The 24,713-nt window shown below is 41.1% G+C and overlaps 1 protein-coding gene across 1 annotated transcript in view; it reads left to right on the top strand.

Annotated features, from left to right (window-relative positions):
* TMX4 (thioredoxin related transmembrane protein 4) overlaps nucleotides 1–4,863 on the top strand; it is a 55,207-nt gene extending 50,344 nt beyond the window's left edge. The window contains exon 8 of the mRNA XM_055543367.1: nucleotides 359–4,863. Coding sequence (XP_055399342.1) covers nucleotides 359–723 — 365 coding nt within the window. The 3' untranslated portion in view covers nucleotides 724–4,863. The remainder of the gene's footprint in view (nucleotides 1–358) is intronic.
* The last annotated feature ends 19,850 nt before the right edge of the window (nucleotides 4,864–24,713 follow it).

Below are 24,713 nucleotides of genomic sequence, written 5' to 3'. Positions count from 1 at the left end.
GTTGGTGTCCAACATTGTTTGTTTCAGGTGTACAATAGAGTTGATTCATTATTTTTATAGGTTATACTCCATTTTAAGTTATGATACTGGTTCTATCTCTATGCTTTATATTACATCCTTGTATCTTATAGATTTTATACCTTGTAGCTTGTACCTCTTTTCCCGTTCCCCTGTCTTGCCCCTCCAGTTGGTAACCACTAGTTTGCTGAATCGGTACAAAGCATTAGTTTGTATGAGTCTGTTTCTGTTTTATAATATTCGTTCATTTGTTTTATTTTTTTAGATTCTACATACTAGTGAAAGCATTTTGAATGCCCATTGTTTAATCAGAGAATGTTCTCCTCTCTTTCTTCCACAGAGCAGAATCTCAGGTCAGAGGAGGTTCATTTAACTGAACAGTTGCAGGATGTAGAGGAGGAAAAGGATGATTCAAATGAAGAAGAGAACAAGGACAGCCTTGTAGATGACGAGGATGAGAAAGAGGACCTTGGTTATGAGGAGGAAGCAGAGGAGGAAGAGGAGGACGGCCCGGCTGCTGGCGGGGACGAGGAGAAGAGTGATGCCCGGGACCCGGAGCCCCCGAGGGAGGCCCGGGAGGACGAGGGGTCCAGTGAGGTTGGAGATGACAGCCTGGAGCAGCCCCTCTCGGCTGGCACAGAGGCGCTGGGAGACTCATTGAGACAGCGCAGAAGTCAGCATGCTGACAAGGGACCGTCAGCCTGAGACTGGAATACAGACCAAAAGAATATGTTAACTTCCCCTTTTGTCTGCAGTTTAAACCAAATTCTTATTTTCTTTTTGAATGAGCAAGCTTCTCTTAAACAATAATCTTTAGCCATTTAGTCTCATGGCATTAAGCCTCGTGTATATTAGGGAGAATCTTTCAGGCATGACAATCAGGATACAGAAAAGTAAACGTGGTGCTGGGGTCTGTTTGGGGCCGGGGGTGAGCACACGTTTACTCTGGGCTACAGAGCTCTGACCAGAGAACGCGGTCCCCAGCGTCAGGAGCACTGTCACGGGCACAGACAGGGCTGCAGGCCCTTACCGTGAGAGCAGGGCAAGCTGAGCACCCTGAGTGTAGCAGCCATCTTGGTTCCTCTTGTTTGAGTATTGATTTTTGTCAAACTGTAAGAAACATCAGGCCATCAGGCACCATATAAAGGGGTACTTTTTAGAGATAGAAGTTGAGAGGGCCTTGGAGATTATTGTAGAAAAAAGCTTGGAAATGTTTCTAACTCTGAACCTCCCTTCTTGTGTTTTATTTCTTACCTTTAACATTTCCAGTTTTCCCACCGTGGGCCTGTGGGCTCCCCACCCTCTGAACAATACTTCTTCAGTGAGAGGACTCGGGCAGCAGTCAGCTCAATATTAGCTGTATTTATTTTGCCTTAAGGGTTTAGATAATCAAGCAGTACAGCCCATGAAGCCATGACTGCCAACCATCTCAAACAAAATGTTGTAACCTTCAGAGATTCAAAATGAAGTAGCAGTTTTACAGGAGAGATTTTGGTTGTTTTTAGCCAAAATGTGGTCTTTTTAAATTTTTTTCCAAAAGCTCCTTTAGCAATATTCTTTGAAGCCAGAAATCTCCTATGTCTTGCCAGTACAAGGTAATCTTATGATGAAACCTTGAATACTGTGTTGTTTTGTTTCCATTTCAAGGGCTTCCCTGGCTCTTGAACCAGTTTAATAATAACTGAAAAAACATTTCTGATTTTACTTCACTGATATGCTTTTGATGAAAGAACTAATGAAATTGTGTATCTGAAAATGAAAGGTTTGATTTCGTTTCCTTCTTCCTTAATCTTGTAAAGAATTTTATTTCTATACATCTCAATATTTAGTCTGCTAAAAGTACCCAGGGGGCCCAATGTCCTTTAGAAAATCCATCCATCTATCTGATTTATGCCTTAGAATAAATTCATAATATTAGATTCCAAGCTTATGAAAGGTGTCTAAAGTTTATTGTACACCCCTTGAGTCCAGATGGAATAATAAGTAGTACAGGTTTATGGAATTAAAAAAGCTTCTGTCATTTTTTTCTTTTTAATTTATTTTTTATTGAAGGATAATTGCTTTACAGAAATTTGTTGTTTTCTATCAAACCTCAACATGAATCAGCCATGGGTATACATATATCCCCTCTCTTTTGAACCTCCCTCCCATCTCCCTGCCCATCCTACCCCTCTAGGTTGATTCAGAGCCCCTGTTTGAGTTTCCTGAGCTAGTTTACATATGGTAATGTAAGTCTCCATGTTACTCTGTAATCTTTAAGAAGAAATATGCAGTACACTCCTATCTGCTGTTTAGATAACCCTTACCTTGTATTAACTTTGAACATGGGCTTACTGGAGGAGGGGGAGGTTCTGAAACTCTGCCCTGATGTGGCTGAATGAGCCTATTGCAAGCCTCACACAAAGGGAGTTTTTATTCTGACAGAATACAGTTTTTAGAGTTGGTTATTTTTCATCCTTCCCACTTAGTCACCTGATAGTCTCATCCCCCAGTGTGATGACATTAAGAGTTGCCGATAATTTTTGTCTTTAGACAGCAACACAATCTCAAGTTTGAGGCCATCACAGAACTGATAGGCTGGGAAAACCTTGACTTGTGCTTACTTCTTGCCTGACCACCATTTGGGGCTCTGACACCTCATCCAAAGCCCCAGTTCCAATGGTACCTCCAGGGAGGCAGCTCCATCTCCCTGATACCAGGAAGCCTTTCTGGAGCAGAGACAAGCTGAACCTGCCCTCCTGGCACTGGATTCTGTTTCTTTTCTAATCAGCTGAAACAAAATTTTCAAAGATAATTGAATTCAAGTTCAATAGTATGGAATAAGAAAGGCTTCATAGTTTGGCTTTTCTGTTTGATACTTCCCCCCAACCCCCCGCCCCCATATTGAAATAATTCTTTTTCTGTCAGTGAAGTATTTTACTAAAGGGGATGGAATGAAGAAATAAAATCTACTTTGGCTTTTTATAAATGTAAGGCCAATTTCCAGTTAGACTTCTGATAGTATTTAATTATATAATAAGAAAAATGTATTTTCTTTCTGAACAATACTTAAAAAAAATAGAGGAAGAGGAGAAAACAGTTTGGAGATGTGGATTCATTAAAAGTTGAAGTATTTGCTATGGGGACTGTTTTTACATTTTTTGTTTTTGTTTTTTTAATATTCTGATGAGAGATGTACACAATCGAATTGAATTTCCTTCTACTTGCAACTTTTAGGTTCATTTTAAGTTCTTCCTGAATATAAAACTAAAGGAAAATATCAACCCCAAATAATTTAAAATTAGATTAACATTTCAATAGGAATTGATAGATTTTTCCTGTAGGTAATAAGTAGTCCTTAATCCAGAAGTCAAGTGCATAGAAATATGATTTTTATTCAAAAAATAAATTATCATACCTCCCTGTATTGCAATATCAGTTACTTAGTTATAGAGTATCAAAGTTAGGTAAATTAAATGAACTGTTCATTTGGGAATGGGTGCAGTGCCTTCTGTGTGAGAAGTGAGAGTAGAATGCCTGTTCACTGGTTAGAGGGAAAGTTTGAAACCTCCAGTTACTGTTTCCTTGATTTCTTCCTTTTATTATTTATCTCTTGGCGAACAACCCCAGCTTGCTTAGAGTTCTCATTCTGAAGCAACATATAGGCAGTCTACTTCTTTCTTTCCCATTAAACTGTAAGTGTGAATGGATGAGAAGCTGGTTCATTCAACTCACATGGCTTGAACCCATGAGTACAAACCCGCCGCTTTATCTTGGCACAAGATCCCAGTTAGCCACAAGCCTCTCTGATTACAAGAAGAAATCCAAAATTACTACTGTGATAAAAAGCAAGCAAGCTTTGGTCAGGCTGACTCTGATGGTGGAGAATGCCAAATTTTGACTCTTATGGCCCAAATCCTTGTTGATAGCTGTGGTATTTCTATAAGATTTGTGTATGTGTGATTTGGGTAGATGATAGAAGTGTTTTTTAAGGCAAGTACTTGGCATGTGACTTATTACCAAGTCCTTTAAGAGTGGAGCCTGATTTACAGAATGAGAAACATTAAAGAGTCCAAAGAAGAGTTGAAATGATAAGACGTACCTGAGCTTTTAGCCTAAAACCTTAAATTGGCATGAAGTAAGAAAAGGAAGGGAAGACTGGTGCTTTTTTTAATGTGTATCAGTAGTTTCATTATGTCCTTTATCTCAGTGTTAAAGTATTATTTCTGCCAGTCTTATAAATGTGTGGTTCACCCATCCTTTCAAATAATAACATTTGGGAAAATGGTGATGTAAATCTTCTGTGCCAATAGAAAAGTTCCTTCTTGTTCAGTATCTGTTTCTATCAGTCTACATTATGATCCCCTTTAGAAGATTATAGCTTATCTTGAAAACCAAAAGTGGAGTCAAGTCAGATCGATCTGGATGGGGCAGCTTTTTGAGCATCTTTCCTGAGCCAGGAGGTTTGCTTGAAAGGCCTTTGATAGTTTCAGATCAGGACACATGGCCTTCAGATGGCTTATTCTCAGTGAAGCTTCTTGTGAACTGTGATATTGTATATATGTGACTCAAACAACTTTAACATGTTTCTGGTGTATTTTAATCATAATTGTTACTAAACAGTGCAAATGTAGCTTCTTCATGCAAATGTAGCTTTATACTAAAAATACTATTTATTTGTATTGCAATCCATTATAAATTTGTTATTTATATTCTTGTAATTGTCTTAATTTTTTAGCCTAGTGATACTTATTTTTCTCTTCATCTGTATTTTCCTCAAATGGCATCAGCAGCAACTGGAGTAGGAGATCAAGATATGAGCCTCAAGCGTACATTGCCTGAATTACAGATCACCTTATCACAGAATTGTATGTGATCCTTGAGGCTATTTGTTTTCATTTTATTGTAAATTTCCACTTGCATCAAAACATAATGATGGTGATAATTAAGTAAAAAGAAAACAAAACAAAAGTTCTTTTTCATACAAGAAATTCACAGAAGTCATTTGCCTAGGCAGTGAAAAATATTACTTTGTTAAAAAGTAATTTTCATGTGTCCATCCTCCATCCTGTCTGTTCATTGTTCCTCTCTTCCTCCTCCTTGACTTGATGAATCCCGAACCCTTGCTTTAGCTTCTCTGAGAGGTTCACAAAAACTCAGGAATGAGGGCAAAGATCCAAGGCTATCTCCTCATCATAGTTGTTGTGTTGCCTATGGAAACTCGCTGCCCTCAGGTCCCCTCTTTCCTGAGGTCTGGAAGTGGCCAGCAGTGGAGCAGATGGCAAGGGATGCTGCTAACCCTTTGGGACACTGAACTCACCTGGTCTCCTGGGGCATTCAGAATACTGCGTCTGACCCTTCCTGTCAGTATAGCAGTGGAAAAGCCCAAAGGACAGACTCCCTCAGAGACTGGGGTGAAATAATGGAATTAGAGTTTTCATTTTTGAAAGATAGTAGGGACATGTGTGGGCCTCCCTGGTAGCTCAGCTGGTAAAGAATCCGCCTGCAATGGAGGAGACCCCAGTTCAATTCCTGGGTTGGGAAGATCCCCTGGAGAAGGCATAGGCTACCCACTCCAGTATTCTTGGGCTTCCATGGTGGCTCAGATGGTAAAGAATCCACTTGGAATGCAGGAGACCTGGATTCGATCCCTGGGTTGGGAAGATGCCGCCCTGGAGGAGGGCATGGCAAACCATTCAGTATTCTTGCCTGAAGAATTCCATGAACAGAGGAGCCTGGTGGGCTGCAGTCCATGGAGTCACAAAGAGCTGGACACGACTAAACAACTAAGCACACAGGGACATGTAGTAAGAAAAAAATGATTAAACTTCCATACAACCAAGTCCTTAGAGAAACTTGCTCAGCATGCTAATGGAAGAACATCCACTATGTGGTATCTTGACCTACTTGAACTTGGTCATACATCCTTGGTGGGAGCAAAGCCTGCAGCTTTTTAAACCAACACAGAGATGCAATCCCCTTCTTTGCTCTAGTCTTCTAGGTTCTTTGAAACCTATTCTACAATCATAGGTTATGTCTTCTTAGGACATGTGACCCTCTTGAGACTTAGAACAGGATTAGGCAGTCTAGCCTGTGTTAGTTCAGTTCAGTTCAGTCGCTCAGTCATGTCTGACTCCTTGCGACCCCATGGACTGCAGCATGCCAGGCCTTCCTGTCCATCACTAACTCCCGGAGTCTACCCAAACTCATGTCCGTTGAATCAGTGATGCCATCCAACCATCTCATCCTCTGTCGTCCCCTTCTCCTCCTGCCCTCAATCTTTCCCAGCATCAGGGTCTTTTCAGATGAGTCAGTTCTTCCCATCAGTTGGCCAAAGTATTGAAGTTTCAGCTTCAACAGCAGTCCTTCCAATGAACACCCAGGGCTGATTTCCTTTAGGATGGACTGGTTGGATCTACTTGCAGTCCAAGGGACTCTCAAGAGTCTTCTCCAAAACCACAGTTGAAAAGCATCAATTCTTTGGTGCTCAGCTTTCCTTATAGTCCAACTCTCACATCCATACATGACTACTGGAAAAACCACATGGAACTACAGACTGGTTCCAAATAGGAAAAGGAGTACATCAAGGCTGTATATTGTCACCCTGCTTATTTCACTTATATGCAGAGTACATCATGAGAATCACTGGGCTGGATGAAGCACAAGCTGGAATCAAGATTGCCAGGAGAAATATCAATAACCTCAGATAGCAGATGACACTACCCTTATGGCAGAAAGTGAATAAGAACTAAAGAGCCTCTTGATGAAAGTGAAAGAGGAGAGTGAAAGTATTTGCTTAAAGCTCAGCATTCAGAAAACGAAGATCATGGCATCTGGTCCCATCACTTCATGGCAAATAGATGGGGAAACAGTGGAAACAGTGGCTGACTTTATTTTTGGGGGCTCCAAAATCACTGCAGATGGTGACTGCAGCCATGAAATTAAAAGATGCTTACCCCTTGGAAGGTAAGTTATGACCATCCTAGACAGCCTGTGTTAAGACTCCCAAATCTCAGGGTGCTTTCAGAACAAGGAGAATTTTATTACTGTTTCACCGAGTTCAGCCGTCCCAGACAGCAGAGGCTGTCATGCAGGTTTTCCTCTGCACAACCGCGGTCAAGGGAGACTCTGGCTGTGTAGTGTGTGGCTTCTGAGGCAGCTGTGTTCACTCTGCCCCAGTCATTGCGGAGGTGAGAGCACAAGGAGTGCTTCCAGGGGATGTTAGAGCCGGGCTGAGTCCCTTCTGTACACACGTCCTGGGAGAGGTCACAGCCAACCTTCAGTGGGGTTGGGCTGTGTCGTCTTGCCATGTGCTCAAGAAAAGTGAGGATTGCGAGCCAGCATCTCTGCTACAGTGACTTATCTTACCTATCTGTGTAACTCAAGTGCCTCATGAAAGGTAAGCTCCTGAGAAATGTTAGTAATATAAATGTCACATCACCAGAGAGGGAAGAACACATGCAGGCTCAGGGCTGGCTTCCTTCTGAACATTCCTATCATTGGTCTTCAAGATACCAGAGTTTTCAGAATGTTAGAGGTATGTTCTCATGGAGTTCATGTTTTGAGAGATGGAAATTAATGAGTATAATAAGAAGGACAAATAAAAGAATTAAGAGATGCTATGTGAGTTTATAAGAAAGGAACCTGGTCCGGGTGGAGAGTTTGAATGGTATGTGTGACCAGGAGGGAAAGATTAGAAGTTTCTAAGGCAGATATGGACTTGGAACCCCTCTGATGAACACAAGCAACTTTTAAGCTGCAAATATTGAAAAACAGGATTAGCATATCTCAATGGGAGATTCTTAAGTATTCAGAGTGGATTCTAGATTTCATTTTCCTTTTTTAGGAAATGAGAAAGTTTCTTGTTAACCCTTGCATGAGATTTTTCTCCCATTTCTATATCTTTGATATCTAATCAGTAACTTATAAATCTCCCTAAATGGGTTTCTAGTTAATAGATGTCTGATTAATCATGTTAACCTTAAAAATTATATTTTGGAGAATTTTATACCATCAAAATTCTTTGTGTTCTGTTGTCCCTGTTGGGGCATATAATTCCTAAAATTATAATTAGTTACTTTTATAGAGTTCAGAGGATAAGGGCCAGACTCAGAGGAACAACCTGCCAAGTTTATAAAATTACAGAGCTGTCACTCTATGGAATTGTCCTTCAATCTCTGGTTCTCTGTGCAATAAATTCTGACCATGAGTCTTGATCTAATAAATAGCATTAGAAACCAGCAGGTTATGGATTAAGCATTGACTTTCAACTGTTTTGACTAATAAAAATATTGTACAGGGTATTCTAAGACTTTTCACATCCTTGATTCCTTCTTAGATGGGAAGCAGCTGTGGGAAAAACTATAGTTATACTGTGGCATCAGGGTTTTTTGACCCTCCTTCAGAGCCTTTATTCCACTGACTCTGGAAAAGTGTCACCTCCCAACAGAGTCAAATTGTCCTATTAAATGGCATAAAATAAGGTGATTTTTTTCTTCTATGCTTCCAAACACATATGAATAGTGTTGACATTTGTTTTAAAACTTCTACCTGTTTTCATGCTATAGCAGAAAGCAACCTCCCTACCCACCTCCATCCTGTGAGTACAGCACAATCCTATTGACAGGTTAAAGTAGTGACCTCAAGAAACAGTTAAGCCCATGACCGTCTATGAGCTTTCTCATGAAATAGACTGCCTCATTCATGTTATGTGAACAACACAGTGATTCAGGGGCAAACCCACAACAAGAGAAGTTTTAGCATACATTGTTCAAAAAAGGTTTAAATTTAAATTGTTGTCTTTTGCAGGTTAATGATGCAAATCTCCAAGGAAGAGGTGAGTTTAGCATTTCTAAAACTTATTTGATGAACAACATTGAGGGAAAAGAAAATTTGAAAACTCTCCCACCACAAAAACTAGAAATCTTGGCTAAACTGTAGCTGACATCTTTTTAAAGGCAAAGTTAGCCACTAAGGAAGGGAAAATTCACAGGGGTCAAAAACCATGAAGTAAATAAACATGACCTGGTACTAGGACTGCTCTAGTAGGGGTGATGGTGTGGGGTGATGTTAGTGTTGGAAGCTGTGGCCCTAGGTAACCAGAGGGTGTGTGGTTTTTTGACCACATAGCTATGGGATACAAGGTCTTGACTGTACCAAGGTGGGAAGTTGGAACCAAAACTGTGTAAAATTCCCAATTACATCCTCAGTGAAACAAAAAAAATCTACTCACTAGCACATGGGGAAAGCTTATCTGTCTTGGCCTCATCTCTGTGTAGAAAACAGTACTCTTCCTTGGGAAGTCATAACCACAGGCCTGACTTTTACAAATTTAAGTTCGGATTTACATAAGCTTCATAGTCTCAAAAGGCCCCCAGTCAAAAAATTTTCATAAATTTGGGGCAGGAGGGTATACTAGCAAAAGGAGGACAAAACTAAGTACTCTTGAAATCACTGTTGACCTGGCATAAAAATTCCATTGATAAAGCCCACTTAAAGATTAATTCACAATTCAAAATTACAAATTACATAAGGAGACTTTTCACCAGACACAAGGATTAGATTTGCCCTAATCCCTGAGATAATATCAGATAAAAACTTTAAACTTTTAAAACATAAAAGAAGAGGGCACTTTTCCCCCCTTAGAATAATGTATTTTAGTTTCATCCATGCTGCAGGTATCAATAGTTCAATCCTTTTTATTTGTGTGTAGTATTTCATTTTATGAATATGCAACACATTGCTCTTCTGTTAACAGACATGCAGAGTACTTCTAGTTTTTGGCTGGCCCGTGCTATCTTCTAACTATGACATATTCCTGAATTACTTTACTATTATAGTAATCTTTGGTAGAAATATTGGAATGAATACCAGAAATACATTCTTCAGGATTTTCCAAGGTTTGTTCTTATGTCTTACCTGTCTTCTGAGAAACCCGTATGAGGGTCAAGAAGCAACAGTTAAAACCCAGTATGGAACAACTGATTGGTTCAAGGTTGAGAAAGGAATACGACAGGGCTGTCTGCTGTCACCCTGTTTGTTTAATCTGTACGTTGACCACATCACAAGAACTGCTGGGCAGGATGAGTTACAAGCCAGAATCAAGATAGGCAGGAGAAACATCAACAACCTCAGATATACAGATGACACCACCTTAATGGCAGAAAGCAAAGAGGAACTAAAGAACCTCTTGATGAGGGTGAAGGAGGAGAGTGAAAGAGCTGGCTTAAGACTAAATATTAAAGAAAACTAAGTCATGGCATCTGGCCCCATTGCTACATGGCAAATAGAAGGGGAAAAGGTAGAAGTAGTGACAAATTTCCTCTTCTTGAGCTCTAGAATCACTGGGGACGGTGACTGCAGCCATAAAATCAGAAGACAGTTGCTTCTTGGCAGGAAAGCGATGACAAACCTAGATAGTGTGTTGAAAAGCAGACATATTACTCTGCTGACAAAGGTCTGTATAGTCAAGGCTATGGTGTTCCCAGTGGTCATGTACGGTTGTGAGAGCTGGACCATAACGAAGGCAGAACACCAAAGAAATGATGCCTTCGAACTGTGGTGCTGGAGAAGACTCCTGAAAGTCCCTTGAACAGCAAGGAGATTAAACCAGTCAATCTTAAGGGAGGTCAATCCTGAATATTCACTGGAAGGACTGACGTTGAAGCTGAAGCTCCAGTATTTTGGTCATCTGATGTGAACAAACAACTCACTGGAAAAGTCCCTGATGCTGGGAAAGATCAAGGGCAGGAGAAGAAAGTGTCAGAGGATGAAATGGGTGGATGGCATCACCGATGCAATGAATATGAACTTGAGCAAGCTCCAGGGAGATGGTGAGAGACAGGGAGGCCTGGTGTGCTGCAGTCCACGGGATCACAAAGAGTCAGACAGGACTGGGCAGCTGAACAGCAAGTATCTTTGATAGAAATATTGGAATGAATACCAGAAATATATTCCTCAGGATTTTCCAAGATTTGTTCTTATGTCACCAAAAGGCAATGTATTTTACCCCTGCAGGCATCAGATACTGGAGCAGGTCTTCCTGGGGTGAATCCCAGGTCCACCATTTTCCATGATTTGAAGTTGAGCAAGTTATCTAACTTTTCTGTGCCTCATTGTTACAGCGGTTATGTAAAGGGACATTTACATCCGTTAATGACATTCTAGACACTTCTAACCAATCCTCCTAATGAGGACAACATGTATATATACATGTACATATACACACATGCATATATACATATGAAAGTGTTAGTCACTCAGTTGTGTCCAGCTCTTTGTGACCCTTTCATAGCCTGCCAGGCTCCTCTGTCCTTGGGATTCTCCAGGCAAGAATAATGGAGGGGCAGCCATTCCATTCTTATGTGTATGTAAATGTTCAGATAGTAAGAAACATTTTACATACACACACACATCTTGCTTAAGAGCATCAGAGTTTATAGGTTAATGAAGGATTCCCAGGTCAGGATCTAAGGGAGACAGAAAGGTCAGGACTGTGATCTGGTGTTAGGGGCAGCTTTCTACTGAAGGCATTTGCTGTTTCTAGAAGTGGAGATGATGGTGGGTGTGTTAAGAAGCTGAGTAATCTTTCTGAGAGTGCTGTCTCTCTGAGGAGTCAGAGATTGGCTAAAGACAGGATGGCCTGTTAACCCCCTCATTTGGGCTGGATCTCTGAAAGGACTAACAGTAGAAATGAGGATGAACTAGGAGCAGGCACAGCGTTGGTCTATCCAGTTCCTGAAAACAGAATGCTGTGATCTGGAGGCAAATGCAAATCCTGGGAGGAAGAAATTGGTTATGACTGAGTTCTTAAGTTGAGTGGAGGACTCTCTTGCACTTTTCACTTTGCTGTGAGGTAGGATTTCATGATCTAAATAAATCCTGCATCTCATAAAGCCCTGTGGATTATTGCATTCAAAGGACCATAATCTAGCAATCAAAAGTAAACTCTGATTTCCATATATTCCTTTCTTTCTCTGCCTCATTTAGTCCCAAAGCAATCAATCCCCTTATGCAAGCCAACACTATTCCCTCCTTTTAATCTCTAGTCTATCCCCAAATACTTCTCAATGCTATTCCCAAAGACTGAGCATTAATCAATCTCACCTCACCTACACTTTCCTGTCACCTACCACCTCTCCTTTCTTACCCTTTCTGGAGAAAGACACTTTTTCTACAGATCCTTTCTGATAGAGATACCCCATCTCAGCTCCTAAGTTTCTTTCACTGTACAATTAGGCCATGTAGTCCAGGAAAGTTGTAAATACCAAAATGACATTGCCAGAATTTTGCTTGATTGTGAGGGGAAGTGGAAGAGAAGCTATGCAAAGACATGTGTCAAAAGAAACTGTGCTGATTACACTTTCCATTTGCTGCCCCCACCTTCCCTGGCTCATACCAGGAAGATCAAAGTCCCTGTCAGGGGTCTCTGACAGGAGACATGTCAAATTCAGCAGCTTCTGCCAACATTCATCACTGGAGGCAGAAAATGGGAAAACTCACTAATGGAATTTATAGAAACATATGAGATTGAGTAACAAATCCCCCTGCCTGCCCAGAGAATCTCAGGCCCTCTGATCCAGTGCCCATTCTTCAGATAGGGAAGTCTGATTCATTTGACAAACCTCCTCGAGGCAGAGGCCCCACTAGATGCCCCTCTCCTCCATGGCAGATGGGGACAGTGGGCATACCCGGCCTTCCAGGTCCAACCGCAGAGGCGGAGGGTGAACCCTGCGTGGACTCACTCCTGCTGACTTCTTTCTGGTTTCCACTTGCTGTTGAAAAACTACTGCATTGGAAGCACATTAGTGCCCACCCTGTGAGAAGAGCTGTCTTTCAGGGTCTCTGATTGGGACTTGGGTTTTGTTTATGCTTCCATGAGAAAACTTGAATGAGAGGGAGTATCCCTGCTGTGATTTCCAGTTCCCTAATTCTACTCCAGACCTCTGGCATGAGCCCCACTAGGTGATCCTAAAGGCTGTAAATATTCTTTCTTTATCCTCTTCAGCCTATTCCTTCATCAGTAGAGAGAATACATGAGGCTCTTGCTTTAAGATTAAAATCCAGCAAATATTGCTCCCTCACCTAATTGTTCCAACCGGGAGGTTTGCCAAGCCTCATTCCATCACCCTTGGCAGACAGACCACCTTAGGCATACTTTTTGCCACATATGGGCACATCCTCTCAAAACCATTCTACATTAATTTCAGCTTGTATAGCTTCTGACTTACTAAGTCATTCATGGTGTAAGATGTTAGATGTTATAGCATCTCACTATTTCTGTGTCTGTGCATATTTGTATCATTTTAGTAGAATGGTCAAATTAAAACTACGTTTTTTACTTGACCCTTCCTTGGCATGGTATTTCCCACAGATTTCACAATGTTCTGGGGGCAATTATTTTGTTCTGGGGCTCAAAATTCTGAAGTCAACTCCTACAGCAGCAGCCAGAAGCCAGATCCCCCAGAATTCACCACCAGTAAAAATACTGCTTTTACAATCAGGCCCAATTCCCAGGTTCACAAAAAACACGTTTTCCTGCAGTTTCAGAGCTGTGTAAAGACAGGACACAGGACACACTGTATGTGTGTACGGAATACTGTGCCATTCCATAAGAATGAGAAGGGCTTCCCTTGTGGCTCAGCTGGTAAAGAATCCACCTACAGTGCAGGAAACCTGGGTTCGATCCCTGGCTTGGGAAGATCCCCTGGAGAAGGGAAAAATTACCTACTCCAGTATTCTAGCCTGGAGAATTCCAGAATTCTGTATAGTCCATGAGGTCACAAAGAGGCAGACATGACTGAGTGACTTTCAAGCACTAAAGCAAGCCTGTAGTTTCAGAGCTGTATAAAGACACATCTTGGACACACTGTACCATTCCATGAGAAGAAAAGGTTAGGGGAGAGTGTTCTGTGAGTGTTGACTGCCATACCTGTTGTTACCTTGATTTGGTGAAACTTCACTGTCAGATGACTTCCCACAAGAAGTGGCGAGCAGCCTGCTTCTTTCAGACTACTCAAATACTTGACCATAGTAGTTGTTGTAATGCAGAAAAAAATGAAATGCCAGAGTGTTTTTCTGGAAGGTTTGAGGAGGCAATTATCCAGCTTTCACAGGGGTAAAACTGCTTTTATATCAGGCCTCAATTCCCCGGTTCACAAAGATGTTTCCGTGCAGTCCCATAGTGGTATAAAGACACTCCTGGGACCCACCATACCATGTCTTGAGAAAAGAAGTTGGGAGAGTGTTCTGTGAGTGTTGACTGCCATACCTATTTTTACTGTGATTAGGTGAAATTGTACTGTCAGATGACATCCCAGCAAGAAGTGTCAGACAGCCTGTTTCCTTCAGGAAACTCAAATACTTGACCATAGTTATTGTTTTAAAGAATCAAAATTGTGTTTTTCTGGCAGGTTTGAGGGTATGATTTTTCAGGTTTCACAGGGGGACTATACCAATTTTGCCATCAGACCCCAATTCACAGGCTCACAAAAGTATGCCTCCCTGTAGTTTAAGAGTTGTATAAAGATCCTCCTAGGACACACTGTACCAGTCAATGAGAAATTATGTCAGGATAGTGTGTTTTGTGATTGTTGACTACCATACTTTGTTTACCTTGATAAGGTGAAACTGTAATGTCATATAAATTTCCAGCAAGTAGTGGTAAGCAGCCTGTTTCTTTGGGAAACTGTTTAGAAAACTCAAATATTGGCCAAAGTCGATGTTTTAATGAAGAGAAAAATGAAACAGTGTGTTTTCCTGGCAGGTTTGAGCCTGCAACCATCCAGATTTCACAGGGGGAAAATACTGCCTGTTTCATCAGGCCCCAAATCCAAGGTTTACAAAAACATGGTTTCTTACAGTTTCAGAGCTAAGTAAGTACACACTTGGGCACAATGTACTATTTCATGAGAAAAGGTATCAAGGGAGACTGTCCTGTGAGTGTTGACTGCCATACCTGTTGTTACCCTGATTAGGTGAAACTGTACTTTCAGATAACTTCCCAGCAAGAAGTTTCAAGCAGGCAGTTTCTTTCATAAAGCATAAATATGTGACTAAAATTGTTGTAATGAAGAGAAAAATAAACCAGTATATTTTGGGGGTAGGTATGAGGCTGAAACTAACCAGCTTTCACAGGAGGAAAATATGCCTCTTAACATTATGCCCCTTTATCCAGGTTCACAAAAGCACATTTTTTTCCTGCAGTTTCAGAGCTGTGTAAAGACAATCCTAGGGCACACTGTACCATTCCATGAGAATAGATGTGAGGGGAGTGTGTTTTGTAATCACTGACGACCATATGTATTGTTACCCTAATAAGGTGAACATGGAGTGTCAGATGACTTCCCAGAAAGGAGTGGCAAGCAGCTGTTTCAATCAGAAAACTCAAATACTTGAAAAAAGCTGTAGTTGAAAAGGAAGAGAACAATGAACCAGGGTGTTTTTCTGGCAGGCTTGAAGCACCGACTACCAGTTTTCATAGGAGGAGACTACTGCTTTACCATCAGGCCCCAGTTCCTAGGTTCACAAAAGCATGTTTCCCTGAAGTTGCAAAGCTGTTTAAATATACCCCTAGGACACTGTACCATTCCATGAGAAAAAATATCAAGTAACGAGAGGTTACAGGCAGGAAGGCCAGGGGTCTCCAAACAGAGGAAATAGGCTCAAGCATCAGACATTTTTTATGTCTCTCTTAGGCAGCAGGAGGAAACAAACTACAAGTGTTAAGATTTTTTCCCCTTCTCTATACAAATTTAAAGGAGATTTCTCTTAAAAATTATGTGCTGCCATGATGACATCTGGCTCCACCTGAGCTTAACTTTTCTCAAACCTTGAGCTAACCAATGCGTTTTTCTTATGGCAATGTTTTTCTTAAGCTATGTTAATGAACCCTATGGTATTTACCCTAGACTCCATCTTCAAGTCCGTTCGCCTAAGACTCAGAACCAACTTGACAAACCAGTATGTTTTACTCATGCAAATATTCTCTTAAGCTATGTTAATGAGACTGTATTTGTTTGGCAACTTGCCTTTCTTCAAGATTCATGTCAATCAGATTATGGCCCATGGACAACTCATTTTGTGCCAATGTTATCTCAAGATTCATGTTGTGGGTGAGGGGCCTGGTGCCAGTCTCTGAGTTTTGAGACATTTCCTTTCTCTAATTAGCAGACTGCTGCTGCTGCTGCTAAGTCGCTTCAGTCGTGTCCGACTCTGTGCGACCCCATAGACGGCAGCCCACCGGGCTCCCCCATCCCTGGGATTCTCCAGGCAAGAACACTAGGAGACTGCTAGTAGCTATATAACATCCAGCTAAAGACTATCAGAGGGGCGCCCTTTTGGCGTCTATGTCAGAAGCTTTGTTTCTTTTATACTTTAATAAACGTTTATTACACAAAAGCTCTGAGTGATCAAGCCTCGTCACTGGCCCCAGATTGAATTCTTCTCCTTTGGAGGCCAAGAATCCCAGCATCTTTCATGGTTCAGCAACAACCTTTCAGTAAAAGTGTTCTGTAAGTGCTGACTGCCATACCTGTTGTAACCCTAATTAGGTGTAATTGTACTGTCAGCTTACTTCCCAGTAGTAAGTGGCAAGTAGCCTCTAAAACTTGACTCCAGTTGTTGTATTGAAGATAAAAATGAACAAATGTATTTTTCTGGTAGGTCTGAGTGTGCAATTATCTAGCTTCCAAAGCAGAAATACTAATTTTGCCATCAGGCCCCAATGCACAGGTTCACAACAGCATGTTTACCTGCTATTTCAGAGCTGTGTAAAGATAATCCTAGGACATACTGTACCATTGCATGAGAAAAGAGATCAGTGGAGAGTGTTTTGTGTTGACTGTCATACCTGTTGTTACCCTGATGAGGTGATACTGTACTGTCAGATGACTACCAGCATGAAGTGGGAGTCAAACAGCCTGTTTCTTTCAGAAAACTCAAATACATGACCAAAGTTGTTGCTTAATGAAGAGAAAGATGGACCAGTGTGTTTTTCTGGCTGGGTTAAAGCTGCAACTATCCAGGTTTCAAAGGGGGACATAGTATTTTGGTATCAGGCCCCAATTACCTGTTTCACAAAAACTTGTTTCCCTGCAGTTTCCAAACTGTGTAGACACTCCTAGGAAATACTGTACCATTCCATGAGAAAATATATCAAGGAAGAGTGTTCTGAGAGTGTTAACTGCCGTACCTGTTGTTACCCTGATGAGGTGAAACTGTACTATCAGATGACTTTCCAGCAACAAATGGCAAGCAGCCTGTTTATTTCAGACCACTCAAATAATATACCAAAATTGTTGTAATAAAGAGAAAAATGAACCTGAGTATTTTTCTGGCAGATTTAAGGCTGCAACTATCCAGCTCTCACAAGAAGAAAATAGTGCTTCCTTCATCAGGCCCCAGTTCCCTGTTCACAAAAAAAGTGTTTCCCTGATGTTTCAGAGCTGTGTAAAGACACACCTAGGACACACTCTACCATTCCATGAGAAAAAAAGGTCAGGTTAGAGTATTCTGTGAGTGTTGACTGGCGTAATTGTTGTTACCCTGATTAGGTGAAACTGTACTGTCAGATAACTTGCTAGCGATAAGTGTCAAGCAGCCTGTTTCTTTCAGATAACTCAAATACTTGACCAAAGCTGTTGTTGTAATGAAGAGAAAAATGAACTAGTGTGTTTTCTGGCAGGTTTGAGGCTGCAGCTATCCAGATTACACAGGGGGAATATACTAATTTTGCCATTAGATCCCAGTTAATGGTTTCATAAAAGCATGTTTTCCTGCAGTTTTAGACTGTGTAAAGACACTCTTAAAATACCCTGTACCATTCCATGAAAACTATGTCAGGGGAGTGTGTTTTGTGAGCTTCAACTACCATATCTGTTGTTACCTGATAAAGTGAAACTGTAATATAAGATGACTTTCCAGCAAGGAGTGATAAGTAGCTAGTTTCTTTCACAAAATTCAAATACTTGACCAAAGTATTTGCTGTAATGAGAAAAAAAATGAACGAGTATATTTTTCTGGCAGGTTTGACACTACAACTATCCTGCTTTCATGGGGGGAAAAACACTGCTTTTACTATTAGGCCCAGGTCACATGTTCATAAAGACATGCTTACCTGCAGTTTCAGAGATCTTAATGATACACCAAATACACACTGTAAGAACCCATGAGAAAGAAGTCAGGGGAAAGTGTACCTGTGTACAGGTAACTCTTGTTAACCTGATTAGGTGAAACTGTCCTGTGAGAGGACTTCCTAGCAAGAAGGGGCAAGCATCCTGTTCCTGTCAGAAAACTCAAATACTTGACCAAATTTTTGTCGTGATGAAGAGAAAAATCAGTGTGTTTTTCTGGCTGGTTTGAGGCTACAAATATCCACTTTTCACAGGAGGCAAATACATACAGTTCCCAGATTCCTCAAAAAAGTTTTCCCTGCAGGCTCAGAGCTGTGTAAAGATGCACCTAGAACACACTGTACCATTCCATGAGAAAACAGATCAGGGGAGAGTGCTCTGTGAGGGTTGACTGGCATACCTGTTGTTACCCTGAATAAGAGAAACTGTACTGTTTGAGTTGCCAGCAAGAAGTAGCAAGCAGCCTATTTGTCTCGGAAAACTAAAATACATGAACAAAGTTGTACTTTTAATGATGAGGAAAATAAGCCAGTGTGCATTTCTGGCAGATTTAAGGGTGTAACTATCCAGCTTTCACAGAGGGAATATACTAATTTTCCCATCAGGCCCAATTCCCAGACTCAAAAAAGCATGTCTCTTGGCAGTTTCAGAGTTCTGTAAAGATACTCCTAGGTACACACTGTACCATTTTATGAGAAAAAAAGGTCAGAGAGAGTGTTCTGTGAGGGTTGAATGCCATACATGTTGTTACCCTAATTAGGTGATACTGTATTATCAGATGACTACCCAGCAACAGGTAGTGAGCACCTCTCACTTGCCAGTTTCTTTAAGAAAACTCAAATGCTTGACCAAAGTTGTGGTTGTAATGAAGAGTAAAGTTAACCATTTTTTTTTTCTGACAGATTTTAGGCTGCAACTATTCAACTTTCATAAGGTGAAAACACTGCTTTTGTCAACAGGTCCCAATTCCCATGTTCACAAAAACATGTTTCTCTGCAGTTTCAGAGCTGTGTAAAAACACTCCTGGGATGCACTGAACCATTCCATGAGCAAAGGGGTCAGGGGAGAGTTTTCTATGTGTTGACTGCTGTAATGTGGTTAAACCAATTAGGTGAAACTGTACTGTCGGATGACACACAGCAAGAAGTGGCTAGCAGCCTGTATCTTTAAAAAACTCAATAACTTCACCAAAGTTATTAGTGTAATGAAGAGAAAAATGAACCTGGATTTTTTCTGGCAGGTTTGTGGCTGCAACTATTTAACTTTCACAGTGGGAAAATACTTCTTTTGCCATTAGAGCCCAAACCCAGGTTCAAAAAAATATGCTTCCCTGCACATTCTCAGCATTGTAGAGACACATCTAGGATATACTCTACCATTTCATAACAAAGGTGGTCGTGGGATGTTGCGGTCCTTTAATGGACCAGAACCTGGCAGTCTGGAGTAGACAATAAGAAAGTGAAAGAGAGAAAGAAGCAAATATTCCCTGGTTTATGCAGAGAACCAATAAAACCCTTGAGCAGGGCTTGCACCACTCACGAAGGCACAGGTGCCTTCTGGAGGAGGTCTTGGAACCCAGGCAAGAGAATGAGCTCAGCAGGTTTCTACACTCCAGAGAATTAACCAGAGAGAGAAAGAGAAAGAAAGACATGGGGACCCAAGCCTCTGGTGGAGGAAGGGTGCTTTAATGATCTTTCTGTGAGTATATATAGGCCTTTGTACAAGAAATTTCTTTTGACAATGATAAAGATCAGAAAACCAAATGTACAGCAACCATTACCAAGGGACAAGGGATTAATAATGGTCACAAGGTCAGGAGACAATCCATATCTCAAGAAAGAGGATCGAGACTAAGCAGTTTTGTCATAAGAAGAATGTTTACTGAAGGAGATTCAAGCCTGTCTCATCCTATGACCTCAGTCCTGGGAGTGGCATGCCGTTCCACTGGTTTCTGTTTCCAGAAACTGATAAGGAACAGAGGATTTATGAGAAACAGCATGTAGGAATCCTCCTATTAAACATTCCCTGACACTTACTCCTTAGAAGGAAAGTCATGACCAACCTAGACAGCATATTCAAAAGCAGAGACATTACTTTGCCAACGAAGGTCCATCTAGTGAAGGCTATGGTTTTTCCAGTGGTCATGTATGGATGTGAGAGTTGGACTGTGAAGAAGGCTGAGCACCGAAAAATTGATGCTTTTGAACTGTGGTGTTGGAGAAGACTCTTGAGAGTCCCTTGGACTGCAAGGAGATCCAACCAGTCCATTCTGGAGGAGATCAGCCCTGGGATTTCTTTGGAAGGAATGATGCTAAAGCTGAAACTCCAGTACTTCGGCCATCTCATGTGAAGAGTTGACTCATTGGAAAAGAGTCTGATGCTGGGAGGGATTGGGGGCAGGAGGAGAAGGGGACGATGGAGGATGAGATGGCTGGATGGCATCACTGACTTGATGGACGTGAGTCTGAGTGAACCCCAGGAGTTGGTGATGGATAGGGAGGCCTGGCGTGCTGTGATTCATGGGGTTGCAAAGAGTCAGACACGACTGAGCAACTGAACTGAAATGACAGTAGGAGAGGGTTCTGTGAGTGTTGACTGCCATACTTATCACCAACTGATTAGGCAAAACTAGTGTCAGATGAATTCCCAGTAAGAAGTGGCAAGCAGCTTGCTACTTCAGAAAACTCAAATACATGACCACAGTTGTTATAATGGAGAGAAAAATAAACAATGGTGTTTTTTTTACCACAAGTAAGTCTTTAAATATCTAGCATTCACAGGAATAAAATATTGCTTTTACCATCAGGCTCAGTTCCCCGTTTCACAAAAACATGTTTGGAGTTTCAGAGCTGTGTAAAGACATAAGTAGGACACACCGTTTCATCCTGTGATAAAAGAGGTCATGGGTGAGTGTTCTGTGTGTTGACTGCCATAATTGTTGTTGCCCTGATTAGGTGAAATTCTACTATCAGATGACTTCCCAGGGAGATGTGGCAAGTAGCTTGTTTCTTTCAGAAAAATCAGATACTTGATGAAAGTTGTTGTTACAATGAAAAGAAAAATAAATCAGTGTGTTTATCTGGCAGGTTTGAGGGTTCAACTTTCCAGCTTTCACAAGGATATTATATTAATTTAGCCATCAGGACACAATTATCAGGTTCCAAAAAACATGTGTCTCTGCAGTTTCACAGCTGTCTAAAAACAGTTCTAGGACACCACTGTACATTTCCATGAGAATAGATGCCAGGGGGTGTGTTCTGTGAGTGTTTACTACCATACCTATTGTTACCCCGATCAGTGACACTCTAATAATGTCAGACGAGTTCCAGCAATAAGTGTCAAGGAACCTGTTTCTTTCAGAAAACTCAAATACTTGACCAAAATTGTAGTTGTAATGAGGAGAAAAATGAACCCGTGTGTTTTTCTGGCAAGTTTGAGACTACAGCTATCCACCTTTCAGAGGAGGAAATACTGATTTTACCATTAGGCTACAGTTTCCAGTATCCAAAAACAGTGTTTCCCCGCACTTTTAGAGCTGTGTAAATACACACCTATGACACACTGTACCACTCCATGGAAAAAATAATGAAGGGAGAGTGTTCTGGCACTGTTGATGGCCATACCTGTTGTTACCCTGCTTAGTGAAACTATACTATCAGATGAACTCCCCAAAGAAGTGGAAGACAGCCCGTTTCTTTCAGAAAATTCAAATGTTTGACCAAAGTTGTAGTTGTAATGAGGAGAAAACTGAACCACTGGTATTTTTTTTCCCCCCCTGGAAATTTTGAGGCTGCAACTATCTACTTTTCACAGGAGGAAAATACTGTTATTACCACCAGCCCTTAGTTCTCAGGTTTCCAAAAACATATTTACCTGTAGTATCAGACTGTTTAAAATCACTCCTAGGGCACATTGTGCCATTATGTGAGAAAAGATGTCAGGGGAGTGTGTTTTGTGAATGTTGACTACATTACCTGTTATTATCCTGATAAGGTGAAACTGTAATGTTAGATGACTTTCCAGCAAAGAGCAACCTATTTCTTATAGAAAACTCAAATGCTTGAACAAAGTTCTCATTGTAATATAGAGGAAAATGAACCAGTGTGCTTTTATTGCTGGTTTCAGGCTGTATGTATTCAGCTTTCACTGTGAGAAAATACGACTTTTGTCATTAGGCCCCAATTCCCAGATTTACAAGTACATGTTTCCCTTAAGTTTCAGAGTTATGTAAAAACTATCCTAGGACACATTGTAACATTCCATGAGAAGAGAGGTTAGGGGAGAGATTTCTGTGTGTATTGACTGCCATACCTATTGTTACCATGAATAGGTAAAACTTTACTGTCAGATGACTTCCCAAAAAGAAGTGGCAAACAGCCTCTTTCTTTCAGAAGATTCAAATACTTAACCACGGTTGTTGTTGTAATAAAGAGAAAAATGAACCAGTGTGTTTTTCAGGCAGGTTTGATGGTGCATCTATCCAGCTTTCACAGGTTAATATCCTAATTATGCCATCAGACCCCAATTAACAGTTTCACAAAAGTATGTGTGCTTATAGTTTCAAACTCTGTAAAGGCACTCCTAGGACACATTCTACCATTCCAGGAGGAAAGATGTCATGGGAGTGTGTTTTGTGAGCACTGATTGCCATACTTGTTACCATAATCAGGTGAAATTGCAATGCCAGGTGATGCCACAGCAAGGAATAGTAAGCAGTTATTTCTTTCAGGAAACTCAAATACTTTACCAAAGTTGTTTTGAAATGAAGAGGAAGATGAACCACTGTGCTTTTTTCTGCCAGTTTTGAAGCTGCAACTATCATGTTTCATAGGAGAAAAGCACTGCTTTTACCAACAGGTGCCAGGTCCCAGGTTCAGAAAACTTCTTCTGGGTATCTGGGGGCATTTTCATGGCCTTGGTTGTGCCTGCATCTCCCCCTACCACCCTGACCCTGTCCTGCAGGCCACCTTGGTCTGTTTCCTAAGTGACCTCCTCATACCTGAGCCTGACATCCTGATGGCTTCCACCCTAAATGTGAGCCAAGGTAGTGAATCTGATTTTTAAAAATGGGGGCAGAGGGGAATCTTTTGTGACTAATTTCTGGCCCCAGGGACAGGAGTCTTAGGTATCCGAAGTCCCTTTGCTTTCCACCTGAGCGCTGGGTCCCTTCCATGGAGTGGGGTGTCCCAGACTCAGTGGGCCAGGGCTGGTCTCTATTGGCAGCCCTGCCGGTAGGGTCAGCAGGACAAGTTGTTTGTTGAGATACAAGAAAGATCTGTTGGTGACCCATAACTTACTGAGGAATGGAAGCATGTAGGAATCAGTGGGCGAGACTGTGCCATGTATGCTGCAATGGTGGGAAAGACAGGCCTCCACCTCTTGGAGGTCACAACCTCATAGAGGAGGGATGTAGGAAATGTACAGCATGCTGTGAGGACAAGTATCTGAAGGTGACTATACTAGGCCAAAGGAGTTAGGAAGACATTCCATAGGAAGTGTAGTTTGATCTCAGAGTTAAGGATTAAGGAGGAGTTAGGAAGATAAAGGAGGTAAGAGGATGATTGGAGAAGAAATAAATCTATCCTTTATATTCAGTGATTACTCTATGGCAGGTGTGGCTAAGCATCTCCTCTATGGCAGGTATTGCTAAGCATCTCCCAATGTTACCTTGGTTTTGACACAAGGCAGGATAATGGGTGGATAAGACACTGGGCTCTCAAGTAAGTCTAGGTTTTAATCCTGTCTTTGCACACCCTGTGTGTGTGTGTGTGTGTGTGTGTGTGTGTATGCGCACATGTGTGTGTGTGTTATGTATTAGTCACTCAGCTGTGTCCATCTCCTTGCGACCCCATAGACTGTAGCCTGCCAGGTTTCTCTGTCCATGGAATTCTCCAGGCGAGAATACAGGAGTGGGTTGAAGTTCCTTTCTCTAGGGGATCTTCCCAACCCAGGGATCAAACACGGGTCTCCCACATTGCAGGCAGATTCTTTACCATCTGAGCCACCAGGGAAGCCCTTGGGCAAATTAGTTATCTCTGCTTCAAATAGCAGTGAGGCCAGATTAATAGATTCAAGCTCAAGAGAGACAGAGCTAATCACATTCAAAAATGGTTTGACTTACACCCAGGTTTCTGGCTTGTGTTGCAAGTAACGCAGAAAGAAAACTGGATGAAGATCATTTATTTATTTTTATTGTGATATTTAATATGTGCAAAAAATCTTATATATATATATATATACAATTTAAAGAATAATTTTTTAAAAACTCATTTGCTCTTATGACACTTGAGAAAAAGAACACACTAATACATTTGAAGACTTTTGAGTTCACCTCTCTATACACTCTTCATCCTATCCTGAATTTTGGTTGATCTTGTCTTTGCTTTTCTTTGTTGTTCTTACTATATATGTATTCTTAAACAATATAATGATTGGTTTTATGTAGTTTTGAATTTTGTGTTTATTCTATTTGGGGTTCATTAAGTTTCTCTAAAGTTTTATTGTCTTAATAAAATTTGGAATAAAAATTGGCCATCTTTTTGTCAATATTTTGTCGTCACTCCTCTCCTTCTGACATACAGACGA

Source organism: Bubalus kerabau, chromosome 13 (genome assembly GCF_029407905.1).
Source record: "Bubalus kerabau isolate K-KA32 ecotype Philippines breed swamp buffalo chromosome 13, PCC_UOA_SB_1v2, whole genome shotgun sequence".
NCBI classification, from domain to species: Eukaryota; Metazoa; Chordata; class Mammalia; order Artiodactyla; family Bovidae; genus Bubalus; species Bubalus kerabau.
The sequence above is the reverse complement of the archived record's forward strand: the minus strand, read 5'-3'. Positions and strand labels throughout refer to the sequence as shown.